Source organism: Elgaria multicarinata, chromosome 8, assembly GCF_023053635.1.
Source record: "Elgaria multicarinata webbii isolate HBS135686 ecotype San Diego chromosome 8, rElgMul1.1.pri, whole genome shotgun sequence".
In the NCBI taxonomy this organism is placed as follows: domain Eukaryota; kingdom Metazoa; phylum Chordata; class Lepidosauria; order Squamata; family Anguidae; genus Elgaria; species Elgaria multicarinata.
In genome coordinates this window covers 38,658,546-38,671,745 of record NC_086178.1, presented here as the reverse complement: position 1 = coordinate 38,671,745, position 13,200 = coordinate 38,658,546, and the positions used below count along the sequence as shown (strand labels likewise).

Below are 13,200 nucleotides of genomic sequence, written 5' to 3'. Positions count from 1 at the left end.
ATGGTTTCTGGCTCAATAAACCATGGTTTATTAGGACAGGAACAAGCATTGTATTTGTATGCACCCTTCTCATCCATTCCCTCCCTTTCACATTTGTATCTTGCTTACTTTAAACTAGAGCTTCTCATTTCATCCAAACTATGGTTTGGTTCACATGACACAGTAAACCAGATTTTTTTAAAAAATATATAGAAATCCTGTCTTAACATGAGAAAGCCACCATGCAGGTGCATGTCGCTGAATCAATCCCTCTTGGCTTCTCCTGCCAAGGGGATCCACTAAACAAGTCAGGGATTCTCTGTCCCCTTGTTTGTTTAATATATCTGAATCGGGAATTCTGCTCCTAATCCAGGTTTTGATCTTGTCTTAAGACTCTGGCTTGTCAGGGGAAAGGCAAGCCAGATTTCTCAGTTCAGATGTCAGGCTAAGCAAACCACTATGGTTTAAAGCAATTACAGGAGTAATAGTAGCAGCAGCAGCAGCTGAAACACTAACTGAAAAAAATTAACCCACCAACACTTCATAATGTTATTCATTATCTCCCTGTGAGTTTCTGTACTGAGCAACATTTTCAGATTAATTTCAGGGAAGCAGCAATTTGCATGGACCGCCATGTATTAATTCATGTAAATGTATACTTGTTTAAAATAGGCAATCTGCTAACATGGAAGAAAAACGGTCAGTTATTCATCCAATTAAGATAATGGAAATAAGATGCTATTACTTTCTAGCTGTTTGTGTAGCAGCCAGTTAGAAGTGTGGCTTCTAATTATAATAAAGTCGTTTATGATGCAAGAATGATGGGGTTTGCTTGTTGAAGTAGCCTTGGACAACTTCTCATATTTGTGAAGTATTCTAATAAATACACAGAGCTTTTACCTGATAAATTAGGATCCAAAATGGACGGAAATAGAAACGCATACAAAATTACCTGTGATAATCATGACATTTACATAAAGTTACAGAGCTTTTAAAACCGTATATTCATATTTGATCACAATGTATCAACTACTGGGACCAAGTATATAAAATTCTCATTTTAAAACATGCAATGGGGGTGGGGGAGAATAGCCACATTAAAGCACTACTGTACTCTAGCTTTGCAACCATTCCTTGGTGTTATAGGAATGGTTGCCATTCTTTTTCTTTCCAGAATTTGCTGGTGACAGATTCCTTGTTGTACTCGGAAAGCTTCCAGATTTTCAATATGGCAGCCTAATCCACAAACCAGCAAAATTAGAGGACGTATTTGAGATTATTAATTCTAAATAGCTTCAGTTTAAGAGCTGCTTTGCATGTGACACAGAAGCTACAACAGATGATGTCAAAGTGATTTACCTGTTTTCCTTCCATGCTTTCATAATGAAAAGCCACCTTAAGTACCACAATTGTAAATCATTTTTGCTGTCAGTAATATGCGGGTAATCCCCAAGCCCAAAAACTGTCCTATGTGCTAATTCATGCTGCCTGATTGTTTTCACTGAGACTAAAGTGGGATAGCAGCTAAACAAGCTGGATTTCAACTCTGGCTTGCCAGAAAAGAGAGTTCCTAGTTGCACTGATAATGATTGGACAGAAGTCAGAGCCATTTTTATGTCATAATGCACAAACCGAGCAATTTTTATGTTGTTCTTATTTCCGGAAGTCTGTTACAGGAAAAACAACACTGAGACTTGTGGCACCTTAAAGATTAACAAATGTATTATGGCATAAGCTTTCATGGACTCTAGTCCACGAAAACTTATGTCATAATATCAACTAATCTTTATTTACAGTCAATAGACTATTAGAACATCATATTAATTACAGACGTATCAATAAAATAGGGGGATACAAAATCTGTAAAGGACTGAACAACAAATTTGTCTCCACAAGACAAATATATACTCAAGCAATTGCAAGTGGTCTAGTAAGGATAACCATGTCCAGGAATTCAGCCACTTGCTCATTAATTAACTTATTGGTGCCCGAAAGTAAATAAAAACCATAAGGGACTCAAAAGAGCAACTAGGGGAAAACTGTGTGATGGGCTATATCATATCTTTTCTGGCCTCTTGAGAATAGGTATAATGGAATAACACATGCAGGATGGACTCTACCTTAGCGTTATTACAGGGGCATCTGTTATTCATTGGAGTTTTATTAAATCTGCCCTCTAATAGTTTGGAGAACATTAAACCTTGCCAAGGAGAATGACTTGCTATATTTAGGAATAGTTAACCATCCCAAATAGGGCATTCCATCTTTACAGGGAAGCCACCAATGGTTGAGGGAACATTTCTTTCAAGCAGTTCTTTGGAGTTTCTAAAAATCGATGTCCAATAACTTCTATTTCACAACCAATTTGGCACTTTCTAGGTCCATGAATAAATAACAGATGTGGTATGTGTGTGTGATAAACCTACTGTGGTGACTTTTTGCACTGCAACTTTCATCCAAGGATATTCAATAGCACCTGGGAAGCCAAGGAATTAGGAGCAAGCACGAGACTGTAGCGGAGCCAAAAATGGATAGAATAAATCCATACCAAGCCTACAGATTAAGGGCAACCCTGGCAACACATTTGGGAACACTGAATATTAACCTAAAACAATAGGATTGAGTTCCCTCAAGAGAGCTCTTAGAATAGGGAAACCAAACCAATGCCCCAAACAGAATCTGAGAAACAAATTTGACTTTAAAAATCCAGATAGCTGCTGGTAAAAATTCCCCATCCTTTGTAAAACGAAAAAGAAAAAAGAAAAGAAATGGGATATCACACCCACATTTTGCTCAGCTTTACCCTTGGCAATTTTTCCTGTACTCTCCAGCTTATAGCTTCATGGAAACACATGCCCAGGTATTTGCTCATTTCTATAATTCCCCAGAAGCCAGGAAATCTGACCTTCCTCCTAGAAAAGACCAGTACTTGAGATTTTGTAAAGTTGATATATATATCAATACTCTGCAAAGCCACTCAATAGTCCCTTAAGGCACAAACAGGGAGATCAGAACAGCATTATCAGCATAGAAAGAACAGGGAGTTTTGTGAGGTATAGATGCTAGTACAGAAGAAAGGTCTGCCAGGTATAAATTGAATAGAGTGAGGGCAAAAACACATCCTTGTCTAACACCTTGAGAAGAGATAATCTTGTTGGAAAGATGTCCTTGATTATTAACAGGAAACCTGGGCAGATGTATTATAATGCAGAGACTGAAGCAAAAACAAAGGTCTTCATTCAATAGTTCTAATTTGTTCCAGAGACAGTCGCAGGATATAGAGTCAAACACAGATTTAGGTCAATAAAAGCTGTAAAAAGTTTGCCTCCTTTTTGCACAGAGTATTTATGTGCCAAGTGGGCCAATACCAAACACTAATCGAGAGTAGTGCAGCCAGTTTAAAGTCAATCTGCTTTTCCTCCTAAATATTTTTATTTATATTTTTATTTTAGGCTTTTAGTTTAAGGCCTAAAAAGCTAGCGTAAATCTTTCTGACTACAGATAACAGACTGACAGGCCAACAGTTATGTCGATGGATCTTTGGGCCTTTCTTATAGATTGGGTTAATGAAGGCCTTCAGCCAGGCTGTAGGGATTAAACGGGATTTCTTTATTAGAATAAAAAGAGAAGCCAGCAGCGTAATCCACCAGCTAATATTACATTTCAACAATTCTGAGGAAATACTGTCTAGAATAGGAACAGTACCCGGCTTTAGCTGGAGTAATAATTCTTCAACTATAATGGTATCACCATTGGGTCAATCAGGAGTATCCGGAGGCAGACAGAGGGAGTAATTGAACGGAATGCCGCCATGAAGAACTTTGGCAGTGGGCCTTCTCTGTGGTGGCACTCACCCTCTGGAGGCCCTCCCTCGTGCAGTTCAGGAGGTGGAAAACATAATAACTTTTAAACACCTCCTGAAGGCATACCTTTTTATACAGGCTTTCCCTGATTTTTAATGTAGCTGGTTTTATATTGCCTTTTTAGCTTTTTAATGTTTAAATTTATACTTGTTACATTTTATGGTTTTTAATTGAGTACTGCACAGAGAGCTTCGGCTGATGGACAGTATAAAAATGTAATAATAATAATAATAATAATAATAATAATAATGATAATCAATAAAAACAGCATGGAAATTATCTTCCCAAATATTAACTGGAATATGACAGTCTGGGCTTCCATTGCTTTTATTTACAGTTCTCAACACTATCTGCCAGAAAGATATACTATTATGAGTGACAGAGGCTGCCATCAATAGCTCCAGCTATTGGGCGGTATAGAAACGAAATGAAATGAAATGAAATGAAATAAATAAATAAATCAGCAGTTGCCACAGCTCTCTAGTAGCCTCACTTTTTTTGAGGAACAATAGTTTCTTATATTGTTTCCTTAGCTCATAGTACAAATGAGGTAGTTGGAGCTCATTATTCTCTCAATATACTGACTGGATTCTTCTCCTAAAATTAGTGCACTCCCGATCAAACCATGTATTAATGTGGGCCCTCAGGCATTTCATGGTGCTGAAACTATTTTGGAAAGAAGAATACAGATCCTGTATAACCTCCTCATAAGCTGGTATATCTTTTCTTAAGGGAATACCTACAGTAATCTGATTTATGGCATTTATAAAGCAGGGAGAGTGGACAAATCTATTAAAGGCCTGCTCACTATTGTTAGACCATTTGATCTTTTTAGAGCTCATGGTAATAATTAAATTGGAGGGTTTCATGTTTGTTCTCAAATAACAAGAGAAAGTTCCAGATGCAAATGGTCACTATCACATCTTTCTGCAACTCTAAAATTGCAGCCCAGAGCTTTCTAATGCTTATGGATTAGAATATAATGAACCACACTTGATCCCCTAGAGGAGACAAATGTAAATTCGCCATGGTCATAGTCAGCACTAGAACCATTCAGTATACATAAGTCAATTTTTATGAGAAATTGAAGCAAACATATCACAGCAGGATTAACAAAGGTATCTTTGGAGTGACATAAACAGGCTTGACTACTATTATGTGATCACAGTGGGTGGAAGAGCCCACTAGGTAAATTCCTGTTCTTGCATTAAGTCATCCGCAATAATAGGATATGCACGAGGATACTTGGCCAGCAGTTTCAAATAGTGGCATTCAGCTTTAAGCCAGTTTAACATAGCATCCTCCTTATGGGTTGATCGAGCAAAATAGACATTAAACAAGAATAGAGTTAGATTACAGGCCCTCAAATCCAGGGCTAAGGCAGACACAAAAGGATCACATTTAGGCAAGTCTATTATCTTGGTGTTGAGTAAGGAAGAAAGCAAGGAGCTCAACCCCTAACTAGCTCTACCATTCCCTCAGTTGGGAAGTGCCAGGAGATGAAAGGGTGCAAACCCATTAACATATGATCTCAGCACCAAGTCTCTTGAAACAGGACAATATCAAACGCATTCAAATAAGCAATAAAATATTGGTTCTTTCATTTAGAATTCCAACCAGCAATATTCCAAGAAAGATGTTTTAGGGGGATATTGCTTTTCCCTTGTCATCAATCTAACTTTGCAATTATATCCAGGCTTCCCCCTGTATTTCCCCAAATGCAACAATTAGGTGGTTGTACTTGGGAGCTGGGTGGTCCTGGGCTGGCCAATATAATTATTAGGGTTTTGAGATCTAATCTCATGAGGTTCTCGCAGTTGCAAAGCAATCAAATTGGTGCTTTTAAGTCTTGGGAGTTTTATAATTTACAGAAGATGATTTTATTGGTTTGGAATTACATTTAATGGGGTTGATTAGATCAGAAAATTTTCCCCGCTCTCCAGAAACAGAAGACACCATATTTTGGGATAATTTAGATGGTTTTAATACCACAATTTCAGGGTTCAAAGCCTGGCCTTCCTTTAACTTAGAATGATGCAAATTGAATGCTGGAGGCATTCCCCTATAATATCGCTCCCATCCTCACCAAAATGGTTTCCTCTACATATTGGGGATCACAGTCAATTTGGCAGTTATTTGAAAAAAATATGGTGCCTTGTTGGCATTTATTTATTAGAAGTTCTCTTAGAGCAGAGAGTCTCAATAGAATCTCATGCTATTCCTGCACTGAGAGGGCACCATAACTTTCAATTAAATTTTGTTCTTCTGGCGAGAAATCCCTAGGGATAGCATTAGCACTATCAGAGCTTTCTCAATTCAGTTACTAAGTCTAGGAATTCCTGAAGTTGAAATAACTTTGACCGATTGAAAAATAAAACTGGAAAAAGTATCATTAATCATACATTAATTTTCCTACCATTTAAATATTTAAACATTGCATTTTTAAACTGTTTTATTACAGTGTTGTATTATAACATTTACAATGTTGTAGTTTGTTTGTTGCTGTTTTTGTGAGAATTGTTGTGAACTGTCCAGAAAGCCTCGGCTATTGGGCAGTATAGAAATGAAAAAAATTGTAATAACATCTGAGTTAAACAATCAAAAGGTGTCGCCTTGACAAATCTAGAAGGAAAGTCTTGATTCAAAGCAATCTTTTCCTTAGTAATTATTCATCAGCCTTGGTTTTCAGGTTCAATACCTTTCTGCTAATTATAAGCCCATAATTCCTCTCATTTATAATAATATGAGAATGAGAAGCAAGTTTCTTTTCCTCTGTCCCACACTACTTGCTCTTTCTTAAAGGCTTAACCGAACAGCAAGAAAAAGTATATTTTATTCCTGCTGAAACTCTAATTGCATTTCAAATCCCAATTACTGCAATCTTCACATTCTGCAGAAACCAAACTGAGACTTTATGAGTTAGTTTTCAATAACAGAACTCATGGCTGAATTGTAATTGAAACAACAACAACAACAGCAACAACAACAACAACAAAAACAACGCCAATAATTTCCATCAAGACTGAACTGTCACCATTACTCAGTATGTTGTCAATTGTCAATCAGTGAACCAAAACACTGTCTAACAGTGCATGGAATGAAAACAGTCAGTTCTGTCCAGGGAAAAAAGCAAGGGAAAAACCATAAATTCAATGTAACCACAGCTTCCTCTATGATTCCTAGTTAAATGACAAATATTATGGGTAATATACAATGGATACATCCCTAAAGAGGCTCTGTGCCACACATGAGATAGCAGCATGTTCTTGCTTGATCATCTTAATTGCTATGCTTAATTACAACTCATCAAAAAGAGATGAGCATAGAACATGCAAAACAAGATGAGCCGTTGGGGGCTTGTACGCTGCATTTTCTGAAACAGGAACAGTGAAGTAAGCTTTGGCACGTTCTATGCTACCTAGGAGGCTCCATAGGAATAAATCTCAAAACCACAAGCAAACTGGGTGAGATGTTTAGTTTATTCTTTGCCAGTGCCAGTCCATTGCAAACAATAAATCTTAAATTTCAAAAAATCAGTTAATGTAATATGTATAAGAAGGTCATGGACTATGATAGCTTATGATGAGATCTCAGAGACTTCCCCAAGTTAACACATCTTATAAAGACCACTTTCAATTTACTCCAATTCCAGCAATTTTCAAAATTCAAGTGAATCGTATTTATGTTGAGAGGAATCTTTCATTTTGATTGCACAGAAATCAAAGTAAGCTGTCAAGAGGTTGCAATAAAGGGCTCAAGTTACACAGGAAGCCACAACTCAACTATAACAGAGGAGCAGTGTGCTCCTTTGCATGTTATGGGAATGTTAAAGACCCAACATCCTTCTTTTGACATGCCCTTGGAGCCATCCATAGGCCTTATAGTATGCCCTGGGCCTTGATTCCACTTTCTTTTCTTTTCTGGAGTATGAGTCAAACTACCAGCTCAACTGCCTGTCTTAGCTTTAAACATGAATTACATTTGGAGGACCAGTGCGTCCACTTAGTAAACTTTCCATAAGAGCCATAGCTGCATGAAATCAATTGCCATTTTATTTGCTTCAATAAGGTGAAAACATCAGATGAATGATTACAAATACTATCATGGGTAAGCACACATACAGCCTGATCCTCTGCAATGGAACAAAGCAGCAGAAAGGTTCCAGCACCAGATCAACTGGACAACTCACCCCTTTGATCCAGTACTGGGATCCAGCTCTACCCTTTCCATATCCCATCCCAGCAACTCCACAGCTCTGAGTTTTGTGGTCATTTCTCTAGCACCATCTGACCTTGAGTGGTTCACTGAAACGAGCCACCTTTTGTGGTCTGTAGAGTTGAAGCAGCAGTGCCAGAGCGGATTGTCCACAAACACTAGCACAAAGCATTTTTGGAATATTTAACCAATTGCCAAAGTAAGGATTGTAAAATGTTTGTAAACATCTGGATACTTAATACTGATTCCCCACCCCTATTTAATTATTTGCTTAATGTACAGCTTGCACTTCAATCACTATTCAGGCAAGAGCTAAAGAGCATAATTGAGCGGCTGATTAAGAGTAAAACAAGTTTAGAAAGAAATTACCTTCTTACATGCTGTGACCGAGCTTCCAAGGCTGCTTCCTGAACTATCTGATCCACTGCTTTGGTGGTCTGAAACTTCATACATCAGTGGGGATTCAAAGTTGCTGAAGAGAGAAAGTGGGGTGGGGGAATATCAGTGGCATCAGCATAAATAAATCAAATACCACTTCATTTTAAGTCCTATCCAATCCAGATCCCTCCAATTTTCCTGGTTAACAGCATCAACCTATTGATTAAGTCCATTTTGCCACTTTTGCAGGTGTGCTCTGAAATAACAGCTCTATGCCTTTTAAAGACTGGAATACACTGCTTAGCTGGACATAATAACATCTGCCCGCCTTCAACGATACAATAAAATGTTCTCTCTTCCCTCAAGCAAGCAGTTCTAGGGCAGCAAATGATATACTGGATGCATTCATTCAGCTTGACAGGTGCCAGCATACAAGAAATTGCATGCTACGTCTCATCCTGAGTCACCTGCTTCATACCCAAGAAAAGAGGTAAATTACAACTATTCAGAGACTAAGAATACAATGGGAGTGACAGAATCTGAGAGCCCAAGCAGGCTATCTTTATCATCACAGACAAGGAATAGTTAACATGGATTGGGTGTCTACTCTTTATTGCATATGTGGCATCAGTGGCTACTGGTGCTGGTGGGGCAGGGCACCCAGTCAACATAGTTGGAGATAAAGGGGTCATCAGAGGCGGGGCTATCTTCTGACTCCCCAGCAGCCCATCTCACAGAAAGATGAAACAAAGACACATGAGCTTTAAGATCATGAGTACTTTGGTCCCACTTTGGTCCCACGTTCTCCTGTTCCAGTAAAAAACCCCATTGCATGGAGGATCAAAGGACTTTAAGATCATGAGTGCAAAACAGTGTGTGTGTGTGTGTGTGTGTGTGTGTAGAATCCATACAGCCACCCAAAATGTAGAAGGTCAGTGTACTTTTTGAGTGACATTGAAAGAAATAGGCTACATCTCAGACTGAAGATCAGACTGACATTTCTATCTCTTGTCTTCAGGGTACTGGAGAATGAGATACATCTTGAATACCTAAAGCTCACAGCTATATAACTTCTAAAACCAGCTATTTCTTCCACTTGGCAAAAGTACAACAGATAATACAACAAGATATGTGCCAAATGAGTTATTCAAGATAAATGTTAAGACCCCAAAGTGAAGTAGGTTTACTATCTTTGGTCTCCAAAGGCATTAGAACTTTGACTCCCCATTTCATGCTTCATGTGCTGCTCCACGATTGGCAGCCTCTTTGCTATCTCTTCATGAACATCAACAGCTGGATTACACATTTTCTCAACAGTGGCAAAGGCTTGGGCAAAAGCAAATAATTGCAACTGTGAAGCTGTGGCAATATTTCAAAAACCTACTACAATATATCACTATACAAATGGTTATTTTATTGTGTGAAGCCTTCATGGCTCAGCACCCATGGCAGGCTCCACCTGACTCCCTTCCAAACCCTTGAACTGACTAGGATTGCACTGTTAGATAGGATTGCACTGTTCCTTACCACCACGGAACAGTGCAATCCTACCTTGGTTGTCAAGCAGCAGGCATGGGAAAACATTTTGCTGCTGTTGATGTCTTTACAGAGTTGATCTCCCAGGGTGAGCCCCTAAAGCCTTTGTTTTATTTTTCATAAGAGAGCAGCTCTCTGCACGCTCACAATGTGTCTTGTTCAAGGAATCCCCCCTCCACTACTCTGGAGTTGATCTTCTGTGAACAAGGATTAATTCGGAGCTGTGCATGCGCCTTTTGTTGGCTGTATTTTCTGGTCAAAACATTCTAAATGCTTTCCTCATCGATGACAACAGGGAGAGCTCCAGTTCTGCATTTCGATTTTGGGCACACCATCCTGTCAGAAAGGGGAACTCGGTGGAAAAGCTAGTGATTGTTTTGATATTTTAACCCATGACATTCCCTTCTTCATTCATGCCAAAGATGTCCAAGAAATTCTTCATTGCAAATGCTTGTTAAATAGTGTAATCTTGTCTGAAAATCTGACAACCTGAACCGCAGTAGTATAAAGCTCACGCAATTAGATGCTGCTTGTCGTGCATGGTTTATTTTAATCAGAAACTTAAAACCAGCTATTAGCTGTGTAGAAATCTAATACTTTGGATCATTAATGAGTTGTCTTCTGCTTCTCACTTCTGGCTGTTAACTATCGTCTAAATTGGGGTGGGGGGGTGGCTGCGATCCTCCATACGTTATTGGACTACAAGTCTTATCATCCCTGACTATTGGCCATGCTGGCTGGTCCTGATGAGAATTGGAGTCCAAAACATCTGGCAGGCCACCGGTTCCTTAATCCTGGTTTAAACTACTATTCAGTATTTAGATCTCTTCTAATACACTGGCTTTTAAAGCAATGCAGCAATTTGCTAAAAATGTCCAAAGGGGAAGAGATGGAAATGGAGATTGGAAAAATTTACAAAGACAAACTTTAGGAAACTGTGCTACACTCTTCTAGTCCCAATCTCTTCATAATAATGTATACAACAAAAAATATTGGTATCACAAACCTTGACAATCCAAAGTAAGGTGTAACAGGTATTTATGAGTACCTAATATAAAAACCTAAACTTTACAGTCAGTGGTATAAACCAAGGTTGTACGATCAAAAGCAGATCTAGAGGACTAAAGTTTGAAGGCTATTGTACAATATGGAGCACATAAGAGTCAAGCATTTTGGAAACAGTGATTTTGTGGCAAATTTTGAAGTGCAGGGAATTAAACTGTAGGGCGATATCCTGGGTCAAGGGAGAGATCTTCCCTCCCTTCTCCTGGGATGCCCTGTGCATCATGTGGATGCATAGGGATGACCCAGGGTGATATCGCCCTGTCTAGCCACACCCCTAGTTCCTTTAACAGGAATACATACAGTTGGTACAAGTCACGAGTTCTTATGAGTAATGTATTTGAGCAATATCAGATCATATTTCATCAGGCCTTATCTAAACCAAAATATTTAACCTTTGATACAGTGTTTTATGTGTGCATGCCTACTTGCCCCCTTAATATTAAAGCATTACTGTTAGTTTTACCCTACCCAGTGCCTGTTTACCCTACCCTGTGCCTGTTTGCATTCTCTTCCCCTCCTTATTGTTTTATTATGGTTTTATTAGAATGTAAGCCTATGCGGCAGGGTCTTGCTATTTACTGTTTTACTCTGTACAGCACCATGTACATTGATGGTGCTATATAAATAATAATAATAATAATAATAATAATCCCATCACTTGTACATCCATTTAATTAATTTATTTATTTATTACATTTTTATACCGCCCAATAGCTGAAGCTCTTTGGGCGGTTCACAAAAATTAAAACCATAATAAAACAACCATCATGTTAAAACCAACATGTTTGGATTACTGCAATGCGTTATACATGGGGCTGCCTTTGAAAACGGTCCGGAAGCTTCAGCTGGTACAAAACAGGGCAGCCCGTTTACTAACAGGGACTGGCTGGCGAGATCACATTACGCCAGCCCTTTTACAACTTTGTTGGCTGCCCTTTGAATCGGGCCCGGACCTGGACTGGCAGCCAATGAAGTTGTAAAAGGACTGGCGTAATGTGAACTCGCCAGCCATTTTATGCCCCAAAATCTTCTTTCTCTATGCTCTGACAACAAACTCTTAGAACCCCACTCTTACACATATTCAGTAAAATTGTAAATGAAGAAAAATTCCTTCACTATGTGCTACCTCCAGTAGTAGAGGCTGTAAGCCTATGTACACCAATTGCTGGGGAACATGGGTGGGAGTGTGCTATTGTATCAACTCAGGATGACATACCAAGTACAACCTTGGTCAGGAAGAGGATGTTAGGAGCTGTCCTATAATTATTTACATCTTCTGGGTCCAGTTTAGATATCTTTAGGAGCCAAGCTGGAGCAAAGAATAGCACCCTTGAAACTGGAATATTGCAACTACTGTGTGCCAGAGAATTAAACAACCATGAAGGAGAGTCTGGCTTGTGATTTTGATGGATTTGTCTGCAGGATTTTATTGCTGTGCTGTAATTATTATATCTCATTGATTTGTTTGATATTATGTTAAATAACTGTTTTGATTTGTTCAAATCAGAGAATCCCAATAATGGGAGTGATTCAGAAATTCAATCAATCAGTCAATCAATAATGGTTTCCTGTTACATCTGAATTCCTCAGAAGTTTGGGGATGTTCTTAAAACAGTCAGCTGCAATGGGATTGTAATTCCATATCTGTACAGTAATTTTCTTGCTTTTCAATCTTATTTTCAGCCAAAGTTAATGAATATGATATAGTGCATGTTCAATCAAACCAAGGGTTTGATTGTTAAATTATAATTATACCTATGTAAACTGGGATTTATCAAGATATCACCAACACAAAGCAGTATTTTTTCTTGTTCCAAAAATCTAAAGTTATGGATCATAATTAAAAGATCAAAAGCAGTAGACCTTAATAGGATTTGTTAACTTTAGAAGTATAATAGCCACATAGTATTTCTTGAACACATTCCTCAGATTAGAAGTACTGCAGAACACTATCAGCAAGTGTTTATCTGCAGATTTGCAGTTGTTTTGATGGTAGTGAATTCTACTATGCAAAAAAATCACAATCTTCTTAATTTTTCTTTAATGATAACTAAGGATTTTTAAAAAAAGAAAAAAAAGATCAGCCCTCATGAAATACACAAAACCAACTGTCAAATTTGGAAGGAAAAGGTACTTTATATATATTGGAGTAGGACTTCTGAGT

The 13,200-nt window shown here is 38.3% G+C and overlaps 1 protein-coding gene across 1 annotated transcript in view; it reads right to left on the bottom strand.

Annotated features, from left to right (window-relative positions):
• The window catches only part of SPHKAP (SPHK1 interactor, AKAP domain containing), an 81,154-nt gene that overhangs the window by 56,809 nt on the left and 11,145 nt on the right, over positions 1 to 13,200 (bottom strand). The window contains exon 2 of the mRNA XM_063132198.1: positions 8,427 to 8,529. Coding sequence (XP_062988268.1) covers positions 8,427 to 8,529 — 103 coding nt within the window. The remainder of the gene's footprint in view (positions 1 to 8,426; positions 8,530 to 13,200) is intronic.